We start from the raw sequence: 18,500 nt of genomic DNA, 5'->3' as shown, positions 1-18,500 counted from the left end.
TAAAGCTTTCGTGACTGCAGGGATTCATCTTCTTGGTTCTTTCGGTAAATTCACGTAGAAGGAAAATAATACAATAATAAAAATAAAACATAATAAAATAATTCTCACGACGTTTCGGCCACAACGCAAGCAGCCGTCTTCAGGTAGAGTACAGGTCTGTCGAGAAGACAGAGGCTGCTTGCGTTGTGGCCGAAACGTCGTGAGAATTATTTTATTATGTTTTATTTTCATTATTTTATTATTTTCCTTCTACGTGACTTTACCGAAAGAACCAAGAAGAGTAAAGAACGTGTCACGTTTTTTCAAAGGACAAAGTTAATTATTTTGTCCTTTGAAAAACGTGGCACATTTTTTACTCTTTGGCCGAGTCGGGTGGTGGAGGGTTACGACACATTTATAAATAACGCGATCCGACCCAAAAACCTTGTTTATGAATGTAGTCACTATGCCACTTTTTACTTTTTTCAACGGTTTTACTTAACTTGATTCCTCTGTTTGCCTGGGTAAAATCTTGTAATCAAAATTCAGTCTACTTCCTCTGGTTCAATGAATTCCACATTTTGCGCACGTATTCAGAACCGGTGACAATGCATGCCTCTATCAAAATAGGCAGCAATTAATCAATTAATTCGCTACTTTAAAGCAATTGACATTTTGTATGGACGCCTTATTATTTATATATATTTGTGTGGAGGTCAAAAACGCCGCGGTCCCTAAACTGTGGAATCGCTTTGCCCAAGAAGCAGGCGCCACGTGTCTCAGGCGCCATTGACGTACTTCTCAAAGACCGCGAGTGAAACGAAGTTGTTAATCAAACCGTTGTTTTAATAAAAAACTTTTTTTAAGGAGTGTATTACATTTACAAACACATAAGTACAAATGATCACAGTTATTAAAACGTATGAGCACCAGCCTCTAATTATAAGCAAGAGCCGTGATATCTATTGCGGTACCGGGGTTCCCCTAGGTCAGGGGTCGGCAACCTGCGGCTCCGGAGCCGCATGCGGCTCTTTTGAACCTTGACCGCGGCTCCGGGGCGGATGCTAGCGAGGGGAGGAGGCGCACTGTGACACCTGCTCTGGCGTTGCCGCTGCTGACAGGTCGCCGCTCCGCTCCACACTGCCCGCCCGGTGACAGGCAATAACGTTGCCGTTGCTTTGTCACATGTTTGGAAGAAGTAAAAACCTTCCTGGGCAGCAAAGAGCTCACCTTTGCTGAGCTGGAACAGCCAGAGTGGCTGGAAAAATTACATTTTATGGTAGACATGACAGCACATCTAAACACGCTAAATACAACCCTTCAGGGGAAAGGAGGCACAGCCCTGCACATGCTGGAGGAGGTTTTGGCATTCGAGCGCAAGTTGACAGTGTTTGTCAAAGATTTACAGAGAGGTACACTGTCTCACTTTCCCTCTTTGAGAGAGTTCAAACAAAGTCATGATACGATAAATTTGGAATATTTCAAGTCTGCAATCACCACAATGCAAAGTTCGTTTGGGAAACGATTATGTGAGTTCAGAGAGGAAAAAACGACATTATCCTTCCCTGTCACTCGCCTGGCGATCGATCCATCCCTATTGAATATGACTGCATTTGCAGGTGTAAGTCAACCTGATCTTGAGATGGAACTGGCCGATATAGCCGACAAAGATATATGGGTGTCCAAGTTCAAATGCTTGACCGCTACTCTTGAGGATGTTGCCCGTCAGAAGGCCATTCTGGCTCAGAATCATAAATGGAGTGATATTGAAAACCTTCCCAAACAGGACAAACTTGTATTCGAAACATGGAATGCCATCCCCAACACTTATATAAACATGAAAAAGTATGCATTTGGAGTCCTGTCGATCTTCGGCTCCACATATGTATGTGAGCAGGTCTTCTCCAACATAAACTATATTAAAAACAAACATCGATCACGCCTCACAGATGACAGCTTGCAAGCCTGTGTGAAAATGAAGGTGACGTCTTACAGCCCTGATGTGCAGACACTGTGCACTGAGGTTCAGGAGCAAAAATCCCATTAACCAGGTAATTTAGCTATTAATTTGCAAAAATATATTTTACATTGTTAAGTGAAAAAGTCCTTTTTTTATTCAGATTGACAGCTGACTGCACGATCCTGTATATAGCAATAAGGTAAGAAACAATATATGCAGTGTTATATTTGTTTTAAATGTTGCAATGGTTTTGCGGCTCCCAGTTTATTTTTTCCTTCGGAAACGGGTCCAAGTGGCTCTTTATGTCTTAAAGGTTGCAGACCCCTGCCCTAGGTTGACTCAGTCTCATATGAGTCACCCTGATGCAGTGTCATTAAACATCAGCACTGGGGAGACAAAGGCGGCCGAGTGCGGTTGCTCACCACACCACCTCCACGTGTGACGTCCCGACCTTCATAGGTGCTCACGAACAGCGCTTGAACCTATCCACGTGACCTTGCCGAAAGACCCAAACAAAAAACAATCCTGCGGAGGGAGCTGGTAGGAACGTTGGGTTGCTCGGTCAACGGCGGCGTGGTGTATTCCGCAAATATGGCCGACTGTGAGGGCGGGCACAAGCCGGCGTGAGTAGGTTAAACTTTGAGTTTTATAAGGGCACCACGGGGTGACCAGCCCCTCCCCACCCAGCCCCACCCCTCACATCCCCCACCCAGCCCCACCCTCCCCACCCTTCCCACCCAGCCCCTCCCTCCCCACCCAGCCTCTCCCTGCACGACGGACGGACACAATAATCCCCTGTGGGCTGGTGTAACCAGGAGGTTCCTACCAGTATGAAATCCTGCAATCACGAAAGCTTTAAGTCGAAATTTGACTCCACAGTGTTCGTTGCTAATTCTTCGTCTGCTGCACCGGCTGCTTTCGCTATTGCTGTTTCCTCCTCGACCGTGTAGGGGACCGTCCATAAATGACGTCACGCACCTAGGGGGGGGGGGGGGTCAGACATTTGTGACGATGTATGACGAGGGGGGGGGGGGGTTTGAGAAATGTGACGTCATACCAAAATGCGCAACTTTAAATAAATATAGACAACACGTTCTACTTTATTAAATAGACTTTTAATAAATGTGTTCTCCTACAACATCAGAGTTCAGCGCCACATTAAATACGCACTACAATGACAATAGTTTAAAGCGATTTGAAGCATGTTTTATTTTGGGGGGGGGCAGAGCTTTGTGACGTCATTTTTGAAGGGGGTCTGACTTTTTGTGACGCCGTGTGACAAGGGGAGGGGGGTCAAAAATCGTCCAAAATCGCGTGACGTCATTTATGGCCGGCCCCGAGACCGTGAGCTGCTATATTTGCACAGCGCAACCTCGCGTTGTGAGATCGTCATTGCAGCCAGGGGCGGATTTTTCACCGCCGTGAATGGGTCTCAAACGGCGTGGCTCGAATGCGAAGCTGATCGCAATGAATGACGGGAAAATCTCTCGCTCGGGGGGGGGGGGACGCCTTCACAGCCGACCAGAGGTCGCAACCGGGTACCCGATACCCGTACCCTACCCGATAACCGGCTACCCGTACCCGGCCGGGTACGGGTACCCGTTTGCGACCCTGGTGCGGCCGGGTACGGGTAAGGAATCAAAACCCGTTTGCGACCTCTGCAGCCGACCCCAGACCTCCCCGAGGCAAATCAGACTGTGGCGTTGCAGCGGTATCGAATACGAACAGCTTGAACTGTTATTTTCATTCGGCAATTCACGTTGAAAGAATATTTTTAAAGAAGTTTAAATTCAACAAAACTGATTATTGGTTTTTTTACCCTTCTATCTGGCAACAAAACTGACACCTTTTTTTTACAAGGAGTCATGTTTGCATAGACCACAATACCTGTACCTGCAGTCATAATGCAAACAAAAAACATAACTCTGTATGCACTGTCCTTTTTTGCATTATGACTGCAGGTATTGTGGTCTATGCAAACATGACTCCTTGTAAAAAAAAGGTGTCAGTTTTGTTGCCAGAGAGAAGGGTAAAAAAAAAATTATCATATTTTTTACTGGCAAATGAGGTTCTAATGGTGTAAATTCAACAAAACTATTTACAGAAAAGTTTTTTTTTTTGAAAAATAATTTCTCATCTCCAGCCCCTTGTTGGTGCGGCGTCCCAACGCCCCCTAGTGGACGAACCGCGCCTGTTTACAAGTCGGCGATGACACTGTGATGTCACGTGAGCCAATTGTGATGCCACAGTGTGATGACACGTGTGATGACACGTGTGAGTCAATTGCGATGACACGTGTGATGACACTTGTGCTGACACGTGTGAGCCAATCGTGAATGAGCTGCATGCCAACTTGTACAGCCCCTTGGTTCTTTCGGTAAAGTCACGTAGAAGGAAAATAATAAAAATAAAACATAATAAATTAATTCTCACGACGTTTCGGCCACAACGCAAGCAGCCGTCCTCAGGTGAAAACCAGGTCTGTCGGGGAGACAACATTCAGACGCTGTCTCCCCGACAGACCTGGTCTTCACCTGAGGACGGCTGCTTGCGTTGTGGCCGAAACGTCGTGAGAATTATTTTATGTTTTATTTTTATTATTTTCCTTCTACGTGACTTTACCGAGAGAACCAAGCAGATGAATCCCTGCAGTCACGAAAACTTTAAATCGAAATTTGTACAGCCCACTTTAAGAATAATGATGACATTTATAACTCGCCAGATTTTGCAGACGAGTCAACAAACTCGGAGGCACGGAGCGAAGCTTCAGGGCTGCTCAACAGCCCTGAGACCAACACAGATAGAGAGAGGCCTTGAAGATGTTCCTTGAAAGTAGCCGGAGTGGCATGTTGATGTTGCGGATGTGCAAACAAGGATCTTGAGAGTTACACACCAAGGGGGCGACAGCAGAGAACCGACGTGAGGCTGTGACGGTGCAGTGTAGAGTGTAGCGTATAGTAGTAGTGTAGTGCATAGTGTATAGTAGTGTAGTGTGTAGTGCATAGTGTAGCGTATAGTAGTAGTGTAGTGTAGCTTATAGTAGTAGTGTAGAGTGTAGCGTATAGTAGTGTAGTGCATAGTGTATAGTAGTGTAGTGTGTAGTGCATAGTGTAGCGTATAGTAGTAGTGTAGAGTGTAGTGTATAGTAGTGTAGTGTATAGTAGTGTAGAGTGTAGTGTATAGTAGTGTAGTGTATAGTAGTGTTGTGTATAGTGTAGTGTATCGTAGTTCAGTGTATAATAGTGTAGTGCATAGTAGTGGTGTATAATTGTGTATAGTGTAGTGTATGGTAGTGCAGTGGAGTGTCGTGTATAGTAGTGGTGAATAGTGTTGTGTATAGTAGTGTTGTGTTGTGTATAGTGTAGTGTACCGTAGTTCAGTGTATAATAGTGTAGTGTATAATAGTGTAAAGTAGCGTAGTGTATAGTAGTGTGGTGTATAGTAGTGTCGTGTATAGTGTAGTGTATCGTAGTTTATAGTGTAGTGTATAGCAGTGTAGTGTATAGTAAGTATAGTGTATGGTAGTGTACAATAGTGTATCGTGTAGTGTATGGTAATGTAGTGTTTAGTGTATCGCGTAGTGAATAGTAGTGTAGTGACTACACTACTATTCACTACACGATACACTACACTGTAGTGTATAGTGTAGTTTATACCCATGTGAGGCTGTTACAGTTCGAGAGATTGATGTCCGAAGCAGATTTTGAGTATCGCTGCGTTGAGTTGTACCATGAGCTCAGTGCATGATGATGGATGGTTGCCTCTCCTCCACCTCTGTGCGGCTCCTGGGGTGGGGGTCACTGCACCATACTTCACCACGCTGGTCACATTTGCAAGACTGCACTGCCCTCTGCTGCAGCACTAACTGCACTGGCTGCAGCATCTGTGCGGAGGGAGATTTTGCCGTCCAACTTGGGCCCACTTCTAACAGAGGGAAAGGGTTCTTACTCGTATTGAACTGATGCTGCTGAAATTTTGTGCACTCCCAAGAAGGCCTTGTTGCTGATCGGGTGTGGAAACCAAAAAACGTCTTCTGTGGAAGACACAGATACGTGGAGGAGGATGTCGCCCATCCCATTAACAATGCAGGCTCAAGCCTGCTTAGCTTCCGCATTCTCGGCAATTTGGCCAGGCAGTTTTAACGTCCCATTCGACAGCGACCTTTGACAATGGCCATTTGTGAATCCTGTGAGAGACACCTCGTCCAGGACTCAAACTCAGATTCCCGACAGTGCTGGCCATTAGGAATCCCCTTGACAGGCAACCCGTAATTAAAGCCTGTAATCAAATGTACTGAGTTGACGGTCTAACCCAGTCACCAATAACTGCACCACATTTTTAAAAAAAATTCACTAAATTGGGCTTATTCAAGCTCCAAGAAATATAATATTGCACCGGTTGACACGGAACACTTTTTTCAGGACATTTTAAAGGTCTGTCCCGAGTTTGTGCCTTTGGTGCTGTAATGCCGTCTTACAGCACTATTCTGACACAGGGTTGACGCACTGAACCCTTCGATATATTCCCAATTGAGAATTATTTGCCTGAGAATGCGACACTGATTGGACAATTATGCTTCCATTTTGGATGGGTAACAAAAAATTAACCCGTAAAAACAAAGTTTTTCACTATAAATCCTTTATATGCGTGTTCAATGGGCCACAACCCAGCCCACATTGGTCTTTGAAACGGGCGGCTAGAGTCCTCTCGTCCTCTGGCTTGAGATGGCTGCCACCTATGGGTCAGATGATTGCCTGCCACCATTAAGCAATTGGTAATTAAATATAATTTTTTTTTTCCTAAAATGTTTAAAATTTTGGAATTTTTTTTCACGAAAATAAATTGTCACGCACAACGAGTCTGTGTGCAAAACGTAAGCTCGATTGGATCACGGGAAGTGGGTTAAAAAACGACCGAAGGATTTGCACGGTCGTAAGCGCGCAAGCGCGCAAGCAAGTGAACTTAATATAAAGGATTTAAAAAGACGCACACCCAGCAACCATCTTGGGCACGTCTTGAACTCGAGATCTCAGCAGCGGTGGCTTCGTGGCTTTTCGATGGCCATTATAAAGTAAGAAATAAAATATCTCGTGAGAAGTAAATAACTCTGATTGAGTGGCATGTGACAACCATCATTCTCGTCTATGCGGAGCGAGTGGGCAAGTTGCTGCTCCCTACTGCATGGACCAGAGTTCTCTTGAAGTTAACCCGAGCGGTAGCTTCGTCATATCCACTTCCGAAAGCTGTTTTCGTTTGGCACAAATGAACCACAATAACCTTGCGGATCTCGTAGTAGGTTTTTACCCTTTTAAACTGGTACAAAACTGACACCTTTATTCAAGGCATCATGTTTGCAATAACCACAACACAAGTAGTCAAAAAAGCAAACAAAAAGAAGCAACTCTGCTTTTTTGACTACATGTGTTGTGGTTATTGCAAACATGATGCCTTGAATAAAGGTGTCAGTTTTGTACCAGTTTAAAAGGGTAAAAACCTACTACTATATATTGCCACTGGTAAAAGAGATCTCATAGAGTACTTGCTGATCTCGCCAAGGAGTATAAATCATCACGTGAACTTCGGTCATCCTCGCAGCAGCTGCTTATGAATAGCCACAGAACAAAGACGGTCACTGCATCGCGCACCTTCAGATGCGCTTCTGCGGCCGTCTGGAACGCTCTTCCTTCCGATATTTTAGGAAGCCACTGGAGCTGTGCACTTTTAGATTGGGTGGGTAAGTGAGCGAGCGAATGAGCATGTGAAAACTACTTTCTTTACAACCGCTTTTTGTGTTTAGGTTGTTGTGCTTCCCCCTGCACCTCCGATTAGCACGGTTGGATACGTGCGGTGTGAGAGAAGTCCAACACACGTAGAGAGAGATAATTAATTCTTCATCTCGTTATGCAATACTGATGGCGCAAGAGGGATAGAATTATAGATTTGAAGCTTTCGTGACTGCAAGGATTCATACTCTTAGGTTTTTTCGGTAAAGTCACGTAGGTAAAAAATAAAATAAATGACAACTAAATAAAATCACGACGTTTCGGGCGCAACACAAGCGTCCGTCATTGGGTGGGGAAGCATGGCCTGCTGCTGATGCAGACTGTTTTACCGAAATAAAAACAAAGAGTAGGGATACAGTTACAAATACTTATTTGTTTAAAAGAGAAGGCGATGAGCAAGAAGGTTGCAACGCGGAATTTTGGTTTCTAAAATGTTTAATGATACAGGTATAACAAAACAAAGTTGTTTGCTGTTGTTATATACATTAAATGAATGCTATACATGAGACAAAAAATAGCAAATGTTACGCGTATAGTAATACAATATAAACAATGTCACAGGTACAATTACAAGCGAACACAACTTTGTTCTTTTTGTATTTTTTTTTTAAAGTCCGGTACATTTAAAAAAAAAGCCATCTTATGTCCCATTTCGTAAAATACAAAGCATCTGTGGTGAGTCGAACGCTGACCCGGCGGGCGACAGACACAACTAAAAACGGTCTCAGTGAGAAATTCTGTAAAATCATGTGGTGGCTATTTTAGAAGGAAAACAACCCCCATTTACATGTTTCAGTTAAGTCTGTACAAGTGCTTGTTATATATATAGTAATTTTTTTTATTTTTGTTTAAAAAGAAACGTTAACTTGATTCCCTAACTACAGTATACTGTCAATGCATTATTAAAATGACGGGAGCGTAGTACAAATTATTATAATAATACATTGTATAATAATAATAATAGATCAGGTATACAGCACTGCAAAGGAGACACCTCTTGAGAGAAAAAAATAAAGAGAAATATACGAACACGTTTACAAAAAACGATGAAAATTATGAACCTTTCCAATGAGATGGCATATCAAGCTTGAGATTGTTAAAATTGTGCGCAAAATTGGCTTGCGACGTTTGTACGAGACTGTCGGGTTAAATTAAGTATTCTCTCAACGCGGTCAACAGCGGACGTGCCACAACGCGCGCTGGTTTTCACCGTGGCTGTGAAAGCCAGGATATGCTGTACGGCGAAAAGTCGATAAGGCAAAACACATCCACGATTGTTATCGAAAACGAAATGCTGTCGCTCATTTAAGAATTGTCGGGACACAAAACAGAAGATAGAAGCTATTACCGTAATGAAAAGGACAAACCCTTCTTGATTGAAAGAAAATACCACGAGCGTGAAACGAGGAGTTGGATATCGTGTAGGTTCTTCGCGATTGTGCTGTAGATCTCCCCCGACGCGTGTGTGCGCGTGCGTTGGGTTGTACCGCGTTGCGTTCCGCGCGTGATGTCCCGTAGTTTCATTTTGGGAAATAATCACACAAGCTGCCAGAGCGGGGAGTGAAACGCCCAGTACAGCAAGATTGAACAACACGCGGCACAACTCAAAAAACATGCCGGAGAATTCAAACTAAAAAAAAAAATGTCATTTGGACCGAGCGTTCTTAGCTCCCGTGATTGAAAATTTTTCTTTCGAAATTCGTTTTAAACTGAGCGGGAAAAGAAGTAATTGCACGGCAGTTTGTGAATTTGTACTTTAAAACAATAATTTAGGAAAATCCATAAAGTGAATAGGTAACTCTCAATGTGATCGATAAAACCGAACGACTGCAAATCGCACAATCGTTACCTGCTAACTTCTTAAAACAGTATTTTTAGTGAAGTGAACTTTAGTGAAATTGTCTTTTTATTTGAAATAAAAAAAACACTTTGCATACCCCTCCGTATATATATTGCAACAGTTGTATCTGTAAAATGACACAGATCCAAAAACATGTTCACAGAAAGTGAGAATGTTTTTTTTTAATCCGTTCGGGAGTTTCCTTCTCATTATTTAAGCTCTCTTTCAAAGCTCGCCCCCTCCCCTACCCTCAATACTGTACAGAGCTATGTGCAATGTAACAACACTTTTTCTCTATATTCATTAGTCCACTGTGAGCCCGTGTGTCCGCATAAAAAAAAATCAGGGGGGAAAAAAAACAGCGGTAGCGGCGGGTGGTGGGGAAGTATCGTAAAAATATGCAGGAAAAAGTCACTCTCCTACTTTTTCAATCGAAAGCACGGTTCAAGGATGCCCGTTTTTACTTCTGCTGGATAAGAAAGTGTGCTCAATTTGCCGCATTATTAGCGAGTCGATGTCAACGGCGCGCGGTGAGAGTTTTACTACAGCATCCGACGCTTTTAAACGCGTGACATTTCAAGAGTGAATGCTTCCGACGATTTTTTTTTTAATTGTCGACGCCAGCGGAATAAAAGAAACACAATAAAAGAAATACAGTAATATGAATGCGAGGGGACTTTCTCCCATGCTTACATCGAAGAAAACACACCTCAACTTTCGCGAGATCGCAACGAGATTTGGACTCCTTTTGCCGGAGAATAAAAACGCTTCGGTTCGTCGTCGTCGGCGCCAGCGACCTCCAAGGTCCCCCCCCCACCCGCCACCGGACGCAAAAGAGAGGCTGTCGCTAAATAAATGAAGTCGCTTTATCGGCAAAAAAAACATTTGGCACTGTCGAGGCAGTAGTATGGTTATACAAAAAAAAAAGGACCTAAAATTACGTCGGATGTATCGATGTTGTCGCTCACGAGGAGAACCCGCTCCCAATAAATCGCACCCACCTCCCCTCCTGCCGCTCGGGAAGCTGCTAACGTGAGGTCTGCGTGAGGCCTCGTCTCCCCCCAACCGGCTTCTCGCCACCCCACGGCGACGAATCATCGCAGATTATCTACTAGCCGAGGCGAGATCGGTGAAAGGAGACGCACGCACGCACGCTTCGATTTCATCAACGATGCGGAAGGGGGGCGGGGGAGCGGGATAACGGTTGGCAGAGCGGAAAAAATCACGGTAAAGTAACACGAAACCAAACTTCAGCACCCGGGCATTTAGGCGTTTCTACTCCGGCGAAAGCGACTTTCTGCGTCTCTCGTCACATTGCTCCCGAACGTTTGTTGGAAACGTTAAAAGCGCACGCACGCACGCGTCATACTGACTTCCGAGACGAAACGAGCACCTCTTTTGCTGGCGGGGGTGGAGGGGGATCGGGGGAAGAGAGACATGAGAACCCCTGCACACACACACGCGCGCAGGTCTCCTGCTACCCATCGCACCTTCTCTCACTGCCCGTTGAGCTGGGTGGGACCAAGCAAGGGAGGGTGCCGCACGTGTGACTGCCAACACTGATAGAGGCTTGTCCAGTCTCACACTGGTGAAAACCAACGCATTGGTTGAACACAATAGCCATGCCAATGTGGCATTTCTTTTCTCTCTCGCTCGCTCTCTCTAGCCAACACACACGATACGTAAAAAAAACCACAACCCCTTTCCTCACTTCATATATACTTTTTTTTTTATATATGTACAGGAACAGCCATGCAAAACCATCTTATACACCATATTAGTGGGATTATTAAAGTATAAATGCAGTTTTATAATCTACATACCTCATATCTTACAATATACTAATGTATAGCCAATAGTGCTATTGTAAAAATATTATTGTAATCATAATAATTATGCACAAAAAAAGCTTAATGGAAACGCAAAAAATTATTCGTAATTATCGACTTTAGTCGGAGATAAGCGAGGAGGGTGGGGGGAGTACTTTTGCTCAAATTTCTCGTTAAACGCTCAGTATGTATTGACTTTGAAGGCCACTCAGTCTAAAATATAACTTTGAGAAGTGACAGTCATCGCACGCACCATCACCGTTTTGTTTCCTTTCCATATACGCGAGGCACGCTTATTCGTGCACAGTATTTAATCATCGAAAAACGGGCACTAAAAATTATAATGTGAGCTCTCGATCCGAATCGAAAAAACAAGTTGTAACTCGATATTTTCTCTCAAATGAAAAAAGAAATATAGCAAAAAAAAAACAAGACGGCTCCACATGAACGAAACGAAGCTCTCTCTCTGCCTCTTGTTGCAACGTCGGCGTGACGTTAAGTTAAAAAAGAAAAAAAAACACACGCGAGAACGATGAACCTCTTCGGTAAAACGCAAGGTTCGGTTTAAAAAAGATGGGCGCGCCTTCGGTACCCAGAGGTTTCTGCATCCGTCGTAGTAAAAGTACAAACTGGGGTCACGGCAAAATTGTACAAGGGGGGGGGGGTCGAGTTAAAATCACCGGTCGGCCGCTTCCTCTGAAGTAACCGCGATAGCTGACCGATGTTTGTAAAAACACCAAAACCAATCACACCTTTGCCTTTCAGCTCGGTTCCAAAATGAAATGTTTTATATATATATACTTTGTATATGTTAAAACTGCCGCCCCCCCCCCCTCCACACACACACGACTTAATTTATCCACGTGTACCGACAATGGGGGACGAGTGTTAGGGGGGGGGGGGTGGAAGCCGTGTGTGGGGGTGGACAATTTGAGACGAAAGCCGCTCCCCCCTCCGTCCGTGATCATCGCGGCCCACGGGACGAGTCACGGGTCCCGGCGGGGGAAGTGCGGTTTCAACCGTCACGTCTCATCTATATGTCGCTCTCATTTCAGGAGCGACCTGGCGATCGCAAGCGACAGCTCAAACGAAGCGGCTTATTCGTCACGTCAAAAATTTATAGCAGCCAAATAATCTGAACCAAACGTTGATTGTAAATGTGGATGGAGGGGGTTTAACCGGCGGAGCTGGAGAAAAAATCCACGCAACCACGGGGTGAACATGCAAACTCCAAATATACAGCAGGCGTCAGGATCGTGATCGAACCCATGACCTCCCGTATACCAGGCGAAGTAGTTAACATCTCGCCGCGCCGTGGCGTGACCCGTCTCTCTCTCTTGTCGCGCGCATCACGGCGACAGTCAGGCCAGTGGGCAAGGATAGGTAAACCATCGCATGCCCGACAAGACTTAACGAGCGAACTGGGACACCTTTTTTCACTAAACCTTCACAGCGGCTGCTTGTGCAATGGGAAAGAGAATCCACTGGGTCCGTAATGTGCGCATTGAAGTCGCGTAGACACGATCTTTACGGTTGAGGAGAGGATTGGTGGCAAACGTAGCTTCTCTTGGGACCGACGAATCGAGAAAACAAAAACTCGGCACGTAACTCATCTTCGGCAAGCGGGTCATGTCGTCTATCGGCGAAAAACCAAAACCGAGAACGTGACAGTAAATATGAATCCATCAGTTAATACAGTTATAGTCGTCCTGTCATTGATCACAGTGGCAGTTATCAAGCGAAGAGAATATGTCTAAAATAAAATTATAACCACGTAATGTTCACGTTAAACCTTTAAAAGAGTGGGAACCTTGCTGCCGGAGTGGGCACTGCTTAGCGCTGCTCACCCGACACTTATGTACAAAACCGGTTGACGGGCGCCACTGCCGTTGGATGGCAGCGGCCTCCCTTTAGCTGCCGTCAGGATGTGAACTTGTCCCAAAGTGTTCGGTGGTGGAAGGACAGTGGAGGGGGGGCGGGAGAGTGGAGTGTGGTGGGAGTCGAGTGGCGAGGACGCGCGAACATTTTTTTGCGCCTCGAAATTTCTCCCGCCGCGCATCGTGCTTTGACAACGATACACACATTTTTTTTTCTTTCAAAGTCACACCGAGCCGTACGGAAACGCGCGACCCCGAGTCAGGCAAGCAGGCACGTGCGTCTACGCTCCACATTGCGCTCAAGTTTTCACGTTCACCGAAGTCTTTTTTTTCAACACGATGCCGGTTGCGGCGACGGGGTGTAGAGTTGTTTTTTTCGGGGGGGGAGGGGGGGTTGGTTTGCGGTGAGAGTGCGAGGGAGAGGAGGAGTCTTGCCTTCGGCGTCCGTAAAAGTCCAAGCGTGTGCGCATAAGCGTCCTCTCGTTTTTTGCAGGTCTTCGGCGACGAGAGGCAAAACGTTCGGGTCCGCCCGCCGCCGCCACTGCCACCAACCACTCTGGCGATCGCGCCCTACGCACGTCGGGTGAGCGGGTTTCGTATCCGTCCATCCGGGAAGGACAGAACTACGGAAAAATACGTTTGGCCGAGACGTGGGAGGAGGGGAGGAGGAGGTGGGAGTGGTCGTGGGGTAGAGGCTAAGGGGCTAGAGGCAGGGCACCACTGGGAGGGTAAAGGGGCGAGGGTCAAAGGGAAGGGGAGGGAGGGTGCTTGAAGCTTACATCACGTGATAAAAGGAGTGCGTCACATGACACATCTCAGACTTGCAGTGAATGTCGCTCACATGACTGACGTTGCTCCTATTCAAGTCACATGATTTTCTAGAAAACAAAGAAAGTGGAAGTTTAAAAAAAAAATTAGTAAAATGGCAAGCAGACAGGTTCGGTAATTCATCACATGATGTCGTATAATTGTCTCATGCCTGTGCTGGAACACATTTCTCCCCCACCCCCCCGCCCCGATTTATATCAAGTCTCCCACCCACCCCTCCTTCAAATTTAACGACAATGATGATCGTCTACTGCGTGACTTTTAACGCTCAACAACCCTAGCCGTTCAATACGCAACTTAAAACAAATGTCGTGGTTGGGGGGGGGGCGGGCGGGCGGGGGGGGTCACGTAACTGCCTTCACCGTCCAATGGGCTTCCGGTAAACGACAAACAACATTACCTTGCGTATGCCGATGCACGAAATGATGGGAAATATATATATATAAAATAGTTAAAATAGTAAATGCAACGGACGGTCAAAATATTTATAGATTGTTTTAACAGCAGGCGGTTTGTGTTCGCCCGAGCGTACTTGTACAAATAAGTAAGGAGAGGGATTGTCTTCAAAACGTTGGCAAACTATGAACTCGCTACCTTCCCCCGCTGGAGGCTGCCGATGCACGATTTACAACAAAATGTTCCAAATATCCATGGTAACAATTCAACAAAGTGCTCCTCCTTACTTCTCTTTATTATTTTGACGAAGTGATAATAAAAAAAAACGGGTCGAGGGGTGATGGGGGCACACGGCGAGTCAAGGGAATCTTTTTGTGTTTTAAGTAACTTTCGTGGCACGTGCGTTCAAAAAGACTTATCGACCAACACGCGACAAAATCGGCACCGAGTGATAAACGTGTGTGTGCGCTGCAGTTAGCGTATCATCATCATCACCGTTATTTGTAACCATTAGTTCGTTACCGATACAAGGCATGCGGCGGGCCTTTAATGAAACGGCAACGCAAAGAAAAGTCAAGCAGAGAGTCAATCTGCGCGGCGTGCATTTGCGGCGGCAGGGGAGAAGCGGAGGGATCGGGGGGGGTAGGGTTCCGGGAGGGGAGGGGGGGGGGTCAGTGGAGAGGGGAGGGATGCTGTCACGAGTCTCTGGCTCGTGTCTGGGGTGGGTTGGATTGGGGTGGGGGGGGGGGACAGAGGGGTGGGTGGGGGGAGGAGGTCAGGGGTGGGGGCGGCATTGAGCGAGAGAGTGAGAGAGCGAGCGAGCAGGTGAGACAGGTGAGGAAGGTGGGTGGTGCGGGAGTCACATGATGGGCAGGCGGATAGGACAGGGCGGGGAGTCCGGGTTGGGGGGCGGAGACTGGTGCCCCGACGCGGCGCTGGGGTCCAGGCCCGAGTGCTTGCTCATGTGCTTCACCAGGTACGTCTCCTGTGGACACCAACACGGAAAGAGAGGGGGGGGGGGGGAAGCGGGCAGGGAAACAAATTATAGGAGAGGGAGGGAGGTGAGAACAGAAGAGCAGGGAGGTGAAAACATTTTAAAGCATTCAGATGAATGAGGAAGATCGAAGGAACGGAAGGGAGGATGGAGCAAAGGGAACAAAAATTCGGGAGAGGTGGGGGAGGGAGAAGAGAGGAAATGGAAGAAAGAGGGCATCAGAGAAGAGTGATGTAAGATGGAGAGATAAGAAACGTGAGGATAGTCAACGAGGTGAGGGATGGAGATTGAAAAAAATAGAGGAGAGAGAGAGGGGGACAGAGAGGATGTAGCACAAACGCCAATGGAAATGCACTCTCTGGCAAGTCAGCAAAAGTTACACCAGCCTCTCGCTCGCTCGCTAAAATATAAACGAAGGTGTGACGAACACAGCGACACACATGGGCAACAAACAACAATGCTGGTGCTCGTCAAGAAAGTTACCAACCAACCCTGCTGCGACTCGTGTAACACCCCCGACCCTGTTGCAACTAATCCAGCACGCTAACCTTGCCGCAGTCGACCATTCCTGGGCGTCACGGTGACGAGATGTTAACTACCTCGCCCAGTATGCAGGAGGTCGTGGGTTTCATCCCAACCCTGACGCCTGCTGTTTGCGTGTATCTCTCCCTGCGATCATGTGGATTTTTCTCTGGGTCCCCCGTTTTTCCCTCCACATTTAGAAACACGGGTTTTAAAGCATTTGGCTGCTTTAGATTTCCACGCAATAAGCCACTTCGTTGAGCTATCATTTGTGGTAGCCAGGTCGCTTCTGAAAACAGAGGCTATATAGCTCGGTGGAGCCTTACCTGCTAAAATAAAATATAGTTTAGTTGGTTCCGGAGCCCTCTCGTCGAGGGCCAGGACACCTCGAATTTGGCACCAAGCTCTTGAACCATGATGCCGCCGCCGCCATCACGTGCGAGAACAGCACCAAGCGTCGCAACCCTACCGCATCTTATTCACACGCACCCTATCGCTGCTGCAACTCGAACTCTATATTTATTTTACCAGGTAAGGCGCCACTGAGCTGTAGAGCTCTTTTTCAGAAGCGACCTTTGCCACGAATGACAGCTCAACGTAGTGGCATAACAGGTGGAAATTTACGGCAGCCAAATACTCTGAACGCACGTTTCTAAATGTGGAGGGAAGAACCGGAGGGCACAGAGAAAAATCCACACGACCACGGGGAGAGAGAGAGACACGCAAACTCCAAAGATACAGCAGCAGGCGTCAGGGTCAGGATCGAACCCCACGACCTCCTGTAGACCAGACGAGGTAGTTTAACATCTCGCCAAACTTCCTCTACTTCTGCATCAACATAAGAACTCGGCCACGTGGTACAGCGGACCTCTCCGCCGCCGCCGCGACGGCGACGAACTGCGCGCGTGCACTGACCGAGGTGTAAGCCCTGCCGCAGATGTTGCAGCAGTAGGCCTTGGCGTGCTTGACGGCGTGTGTTGCCAGGTGGATCTGTAGCGAGGACGAGTCGGTGTATGCGCGGTAGCAGTTGGGGCACTTGTACGGCTTGTCCTTGTTGTGCTGCCGCTGGTGGGACTGCACGCGCCACGCGACGGGGGGGGGGGGGCCGGGCCGGAAGAGCAGGGTGGGGGGGGGCACGAGGGAGGAGAGAAGGGAGGTGGAAGGAGGGAACGGAGAGAGGGCGAGACGCTCGAGGGACAGCTCCCACACCTGTGGTGACCGCTCGATAACAGAACCTGACACAATGCCAAAGATCCCCGTCCCGCTGCGTAGCCTCTAACATGAGCTAGCGTTGTTGGCGAGCGCCTATTAAGGCCGACACGGCACATGAGGTCAGGGTGGGTGGGTGGCCAGCAACACACGGCACCAGGCACTCAATTCAGGCCGAGTCATGCTAGGGCAGTCCCAGAAGCGGTTCAGATATTCGTCACCAATGTTGTCCGTGTAATTTCTGAGACCGCACCAACTTGCCTGAAGGTTGGAGAGCTGGGTGAAGGCCTTGTCACAGCCGGGGTGAGCGCACTTGTAAGGCCGATCACCTGTGTGGATTCTGCAGCGCACACAAGACACGCGAGACAATTGTACACGGTGGCAAGACGGTGGTGGCACGTGCGGTGACACAACCAAAGAGGGGCGCCGCTGGAGGTATGACGACGATGATTTACGGGAGAAAAAACTGGAAGGGAAGTGAGCAAGAGGTTGTAGAGACAATGAGCAGTTGAACGGGACTTTCCATGGTAACATGCTGAACACTGCAAGAGATGCAATGGATCCGTCATGGGAATGAACCCTCGGTTACGAGGACGACACTTGAGAAGGCAGCAGAGACTTTAAAGATGCACTCCAAAACCAATTGGTGTCGCTTGTATCAGTGCACACCCAGAAGGCACGGGTTGGGTTTTCAAGGGAAGTCTGGGAGCCGAGTATCAACCACTAGTCTACAATGTGACGTGTATCTTGGTCTATCAATTGACCGCTGGAAGCAAAGGCGATCCCCCAAACCCCCATTGGTCATTGCAGGTCCGGTCATATATCACTTGCTGCCGATGTGTGGCTTTGAACCGAACTCGGCTTAGGCAGGTTCATAGCGCAGTGCGCGAACCACTAACACCGGCTCCACCCTGAAAGAATTGCACGACGCAGATGATTCTGCAAGGGAGAAGGGAAGAGAATGGAAGGAACAGGAGGGGCCCATGGACCGATTGACTTGCAAACACATTATTGTGCAGAGAGACAATCAAGTTTATCTACTAGGCGGTGACGCAGCTCAGTAGCAGCGGGCGGTTGCCACTTGTTGCAGAGTTTCACAGTTCTAACCCGGTGGCTGCCATGGTTATCACTGTGGCAGTATCAACCGTAAAGTACACTGCGTCTGCTACACAGTGGGCATTCGAGATCCCCTGCGCGTGTGGGCCATTGTTTGGCGGTGCCACGGCCCAAATTTGCCAAATAAAATAAAAAATCCTCACAAACTACTCAAATGGGATACACAC

The 18,500-nt window shown here is 47.2% G+C and overlaps 1 protein-coding gene across 5 annotated transcripts in view; it reads right to left on the bottom strand.

The window, feature by feature from the left end:
* Positions 1 to 8,152: 8,152 nt before the first annotated feature.
* The window catches only part of LOC144945074 (zinc finger protein 362-like), a 63,630-nt gene continuing 53,282 nt past the window's right edge, over positions 8,153 to 18,500 (bottom strand). For 4 of the 5 annotated variants that reach the window (XM_078873310.1, XM_078873312.1, XM_078873315.1 and 1 more), the window contains 4 exons: positions 17,479 to 17,557; positions 16,924 to 17,082; positions 15,356 to 15,477; positions 8,153 to 14,146 (listed from right to left, as the gene is read on the bottom strand). In XM_078873310.1, the coding sequence (XP_078729436.1) occupies positions 14,044 to 14,146; positions 15,356 to 15,477; positions 16,924 to 17,082; positions 17,479 to 17,557 (463 nt within the window). In that variant the 3' untranslated portion in view covers positions 8,153 to 14,043. Of the gene's footprint in view, positions 14,147 to 15,255; positions 15,478 to 16,923; positions 17,083 to 17,478; positions 17,558 to 18,500 lie in introns of those variants that run through there. The other variant, XM_078873313.1, reaches the window with a different exon arrangement.

The sequence above is a fragment of the Lampetra fluviatilis genome, chromosome 36 (assembly GCF_964198595.1).
Source record: "Lampetra fluviatilis chromosome 36, kcLamFluv1.1, whole genome shotgun sequence".
NCBI lineage: Eukaryota > Metazoa > Chordata > Hyperoartia > Petromyzontiformes > Petromyzontidae > Lampetra > Lampetra fluviatilis.
This window is presented reverse-complemented; position numbering and strand designations above follow the sequence as displayed.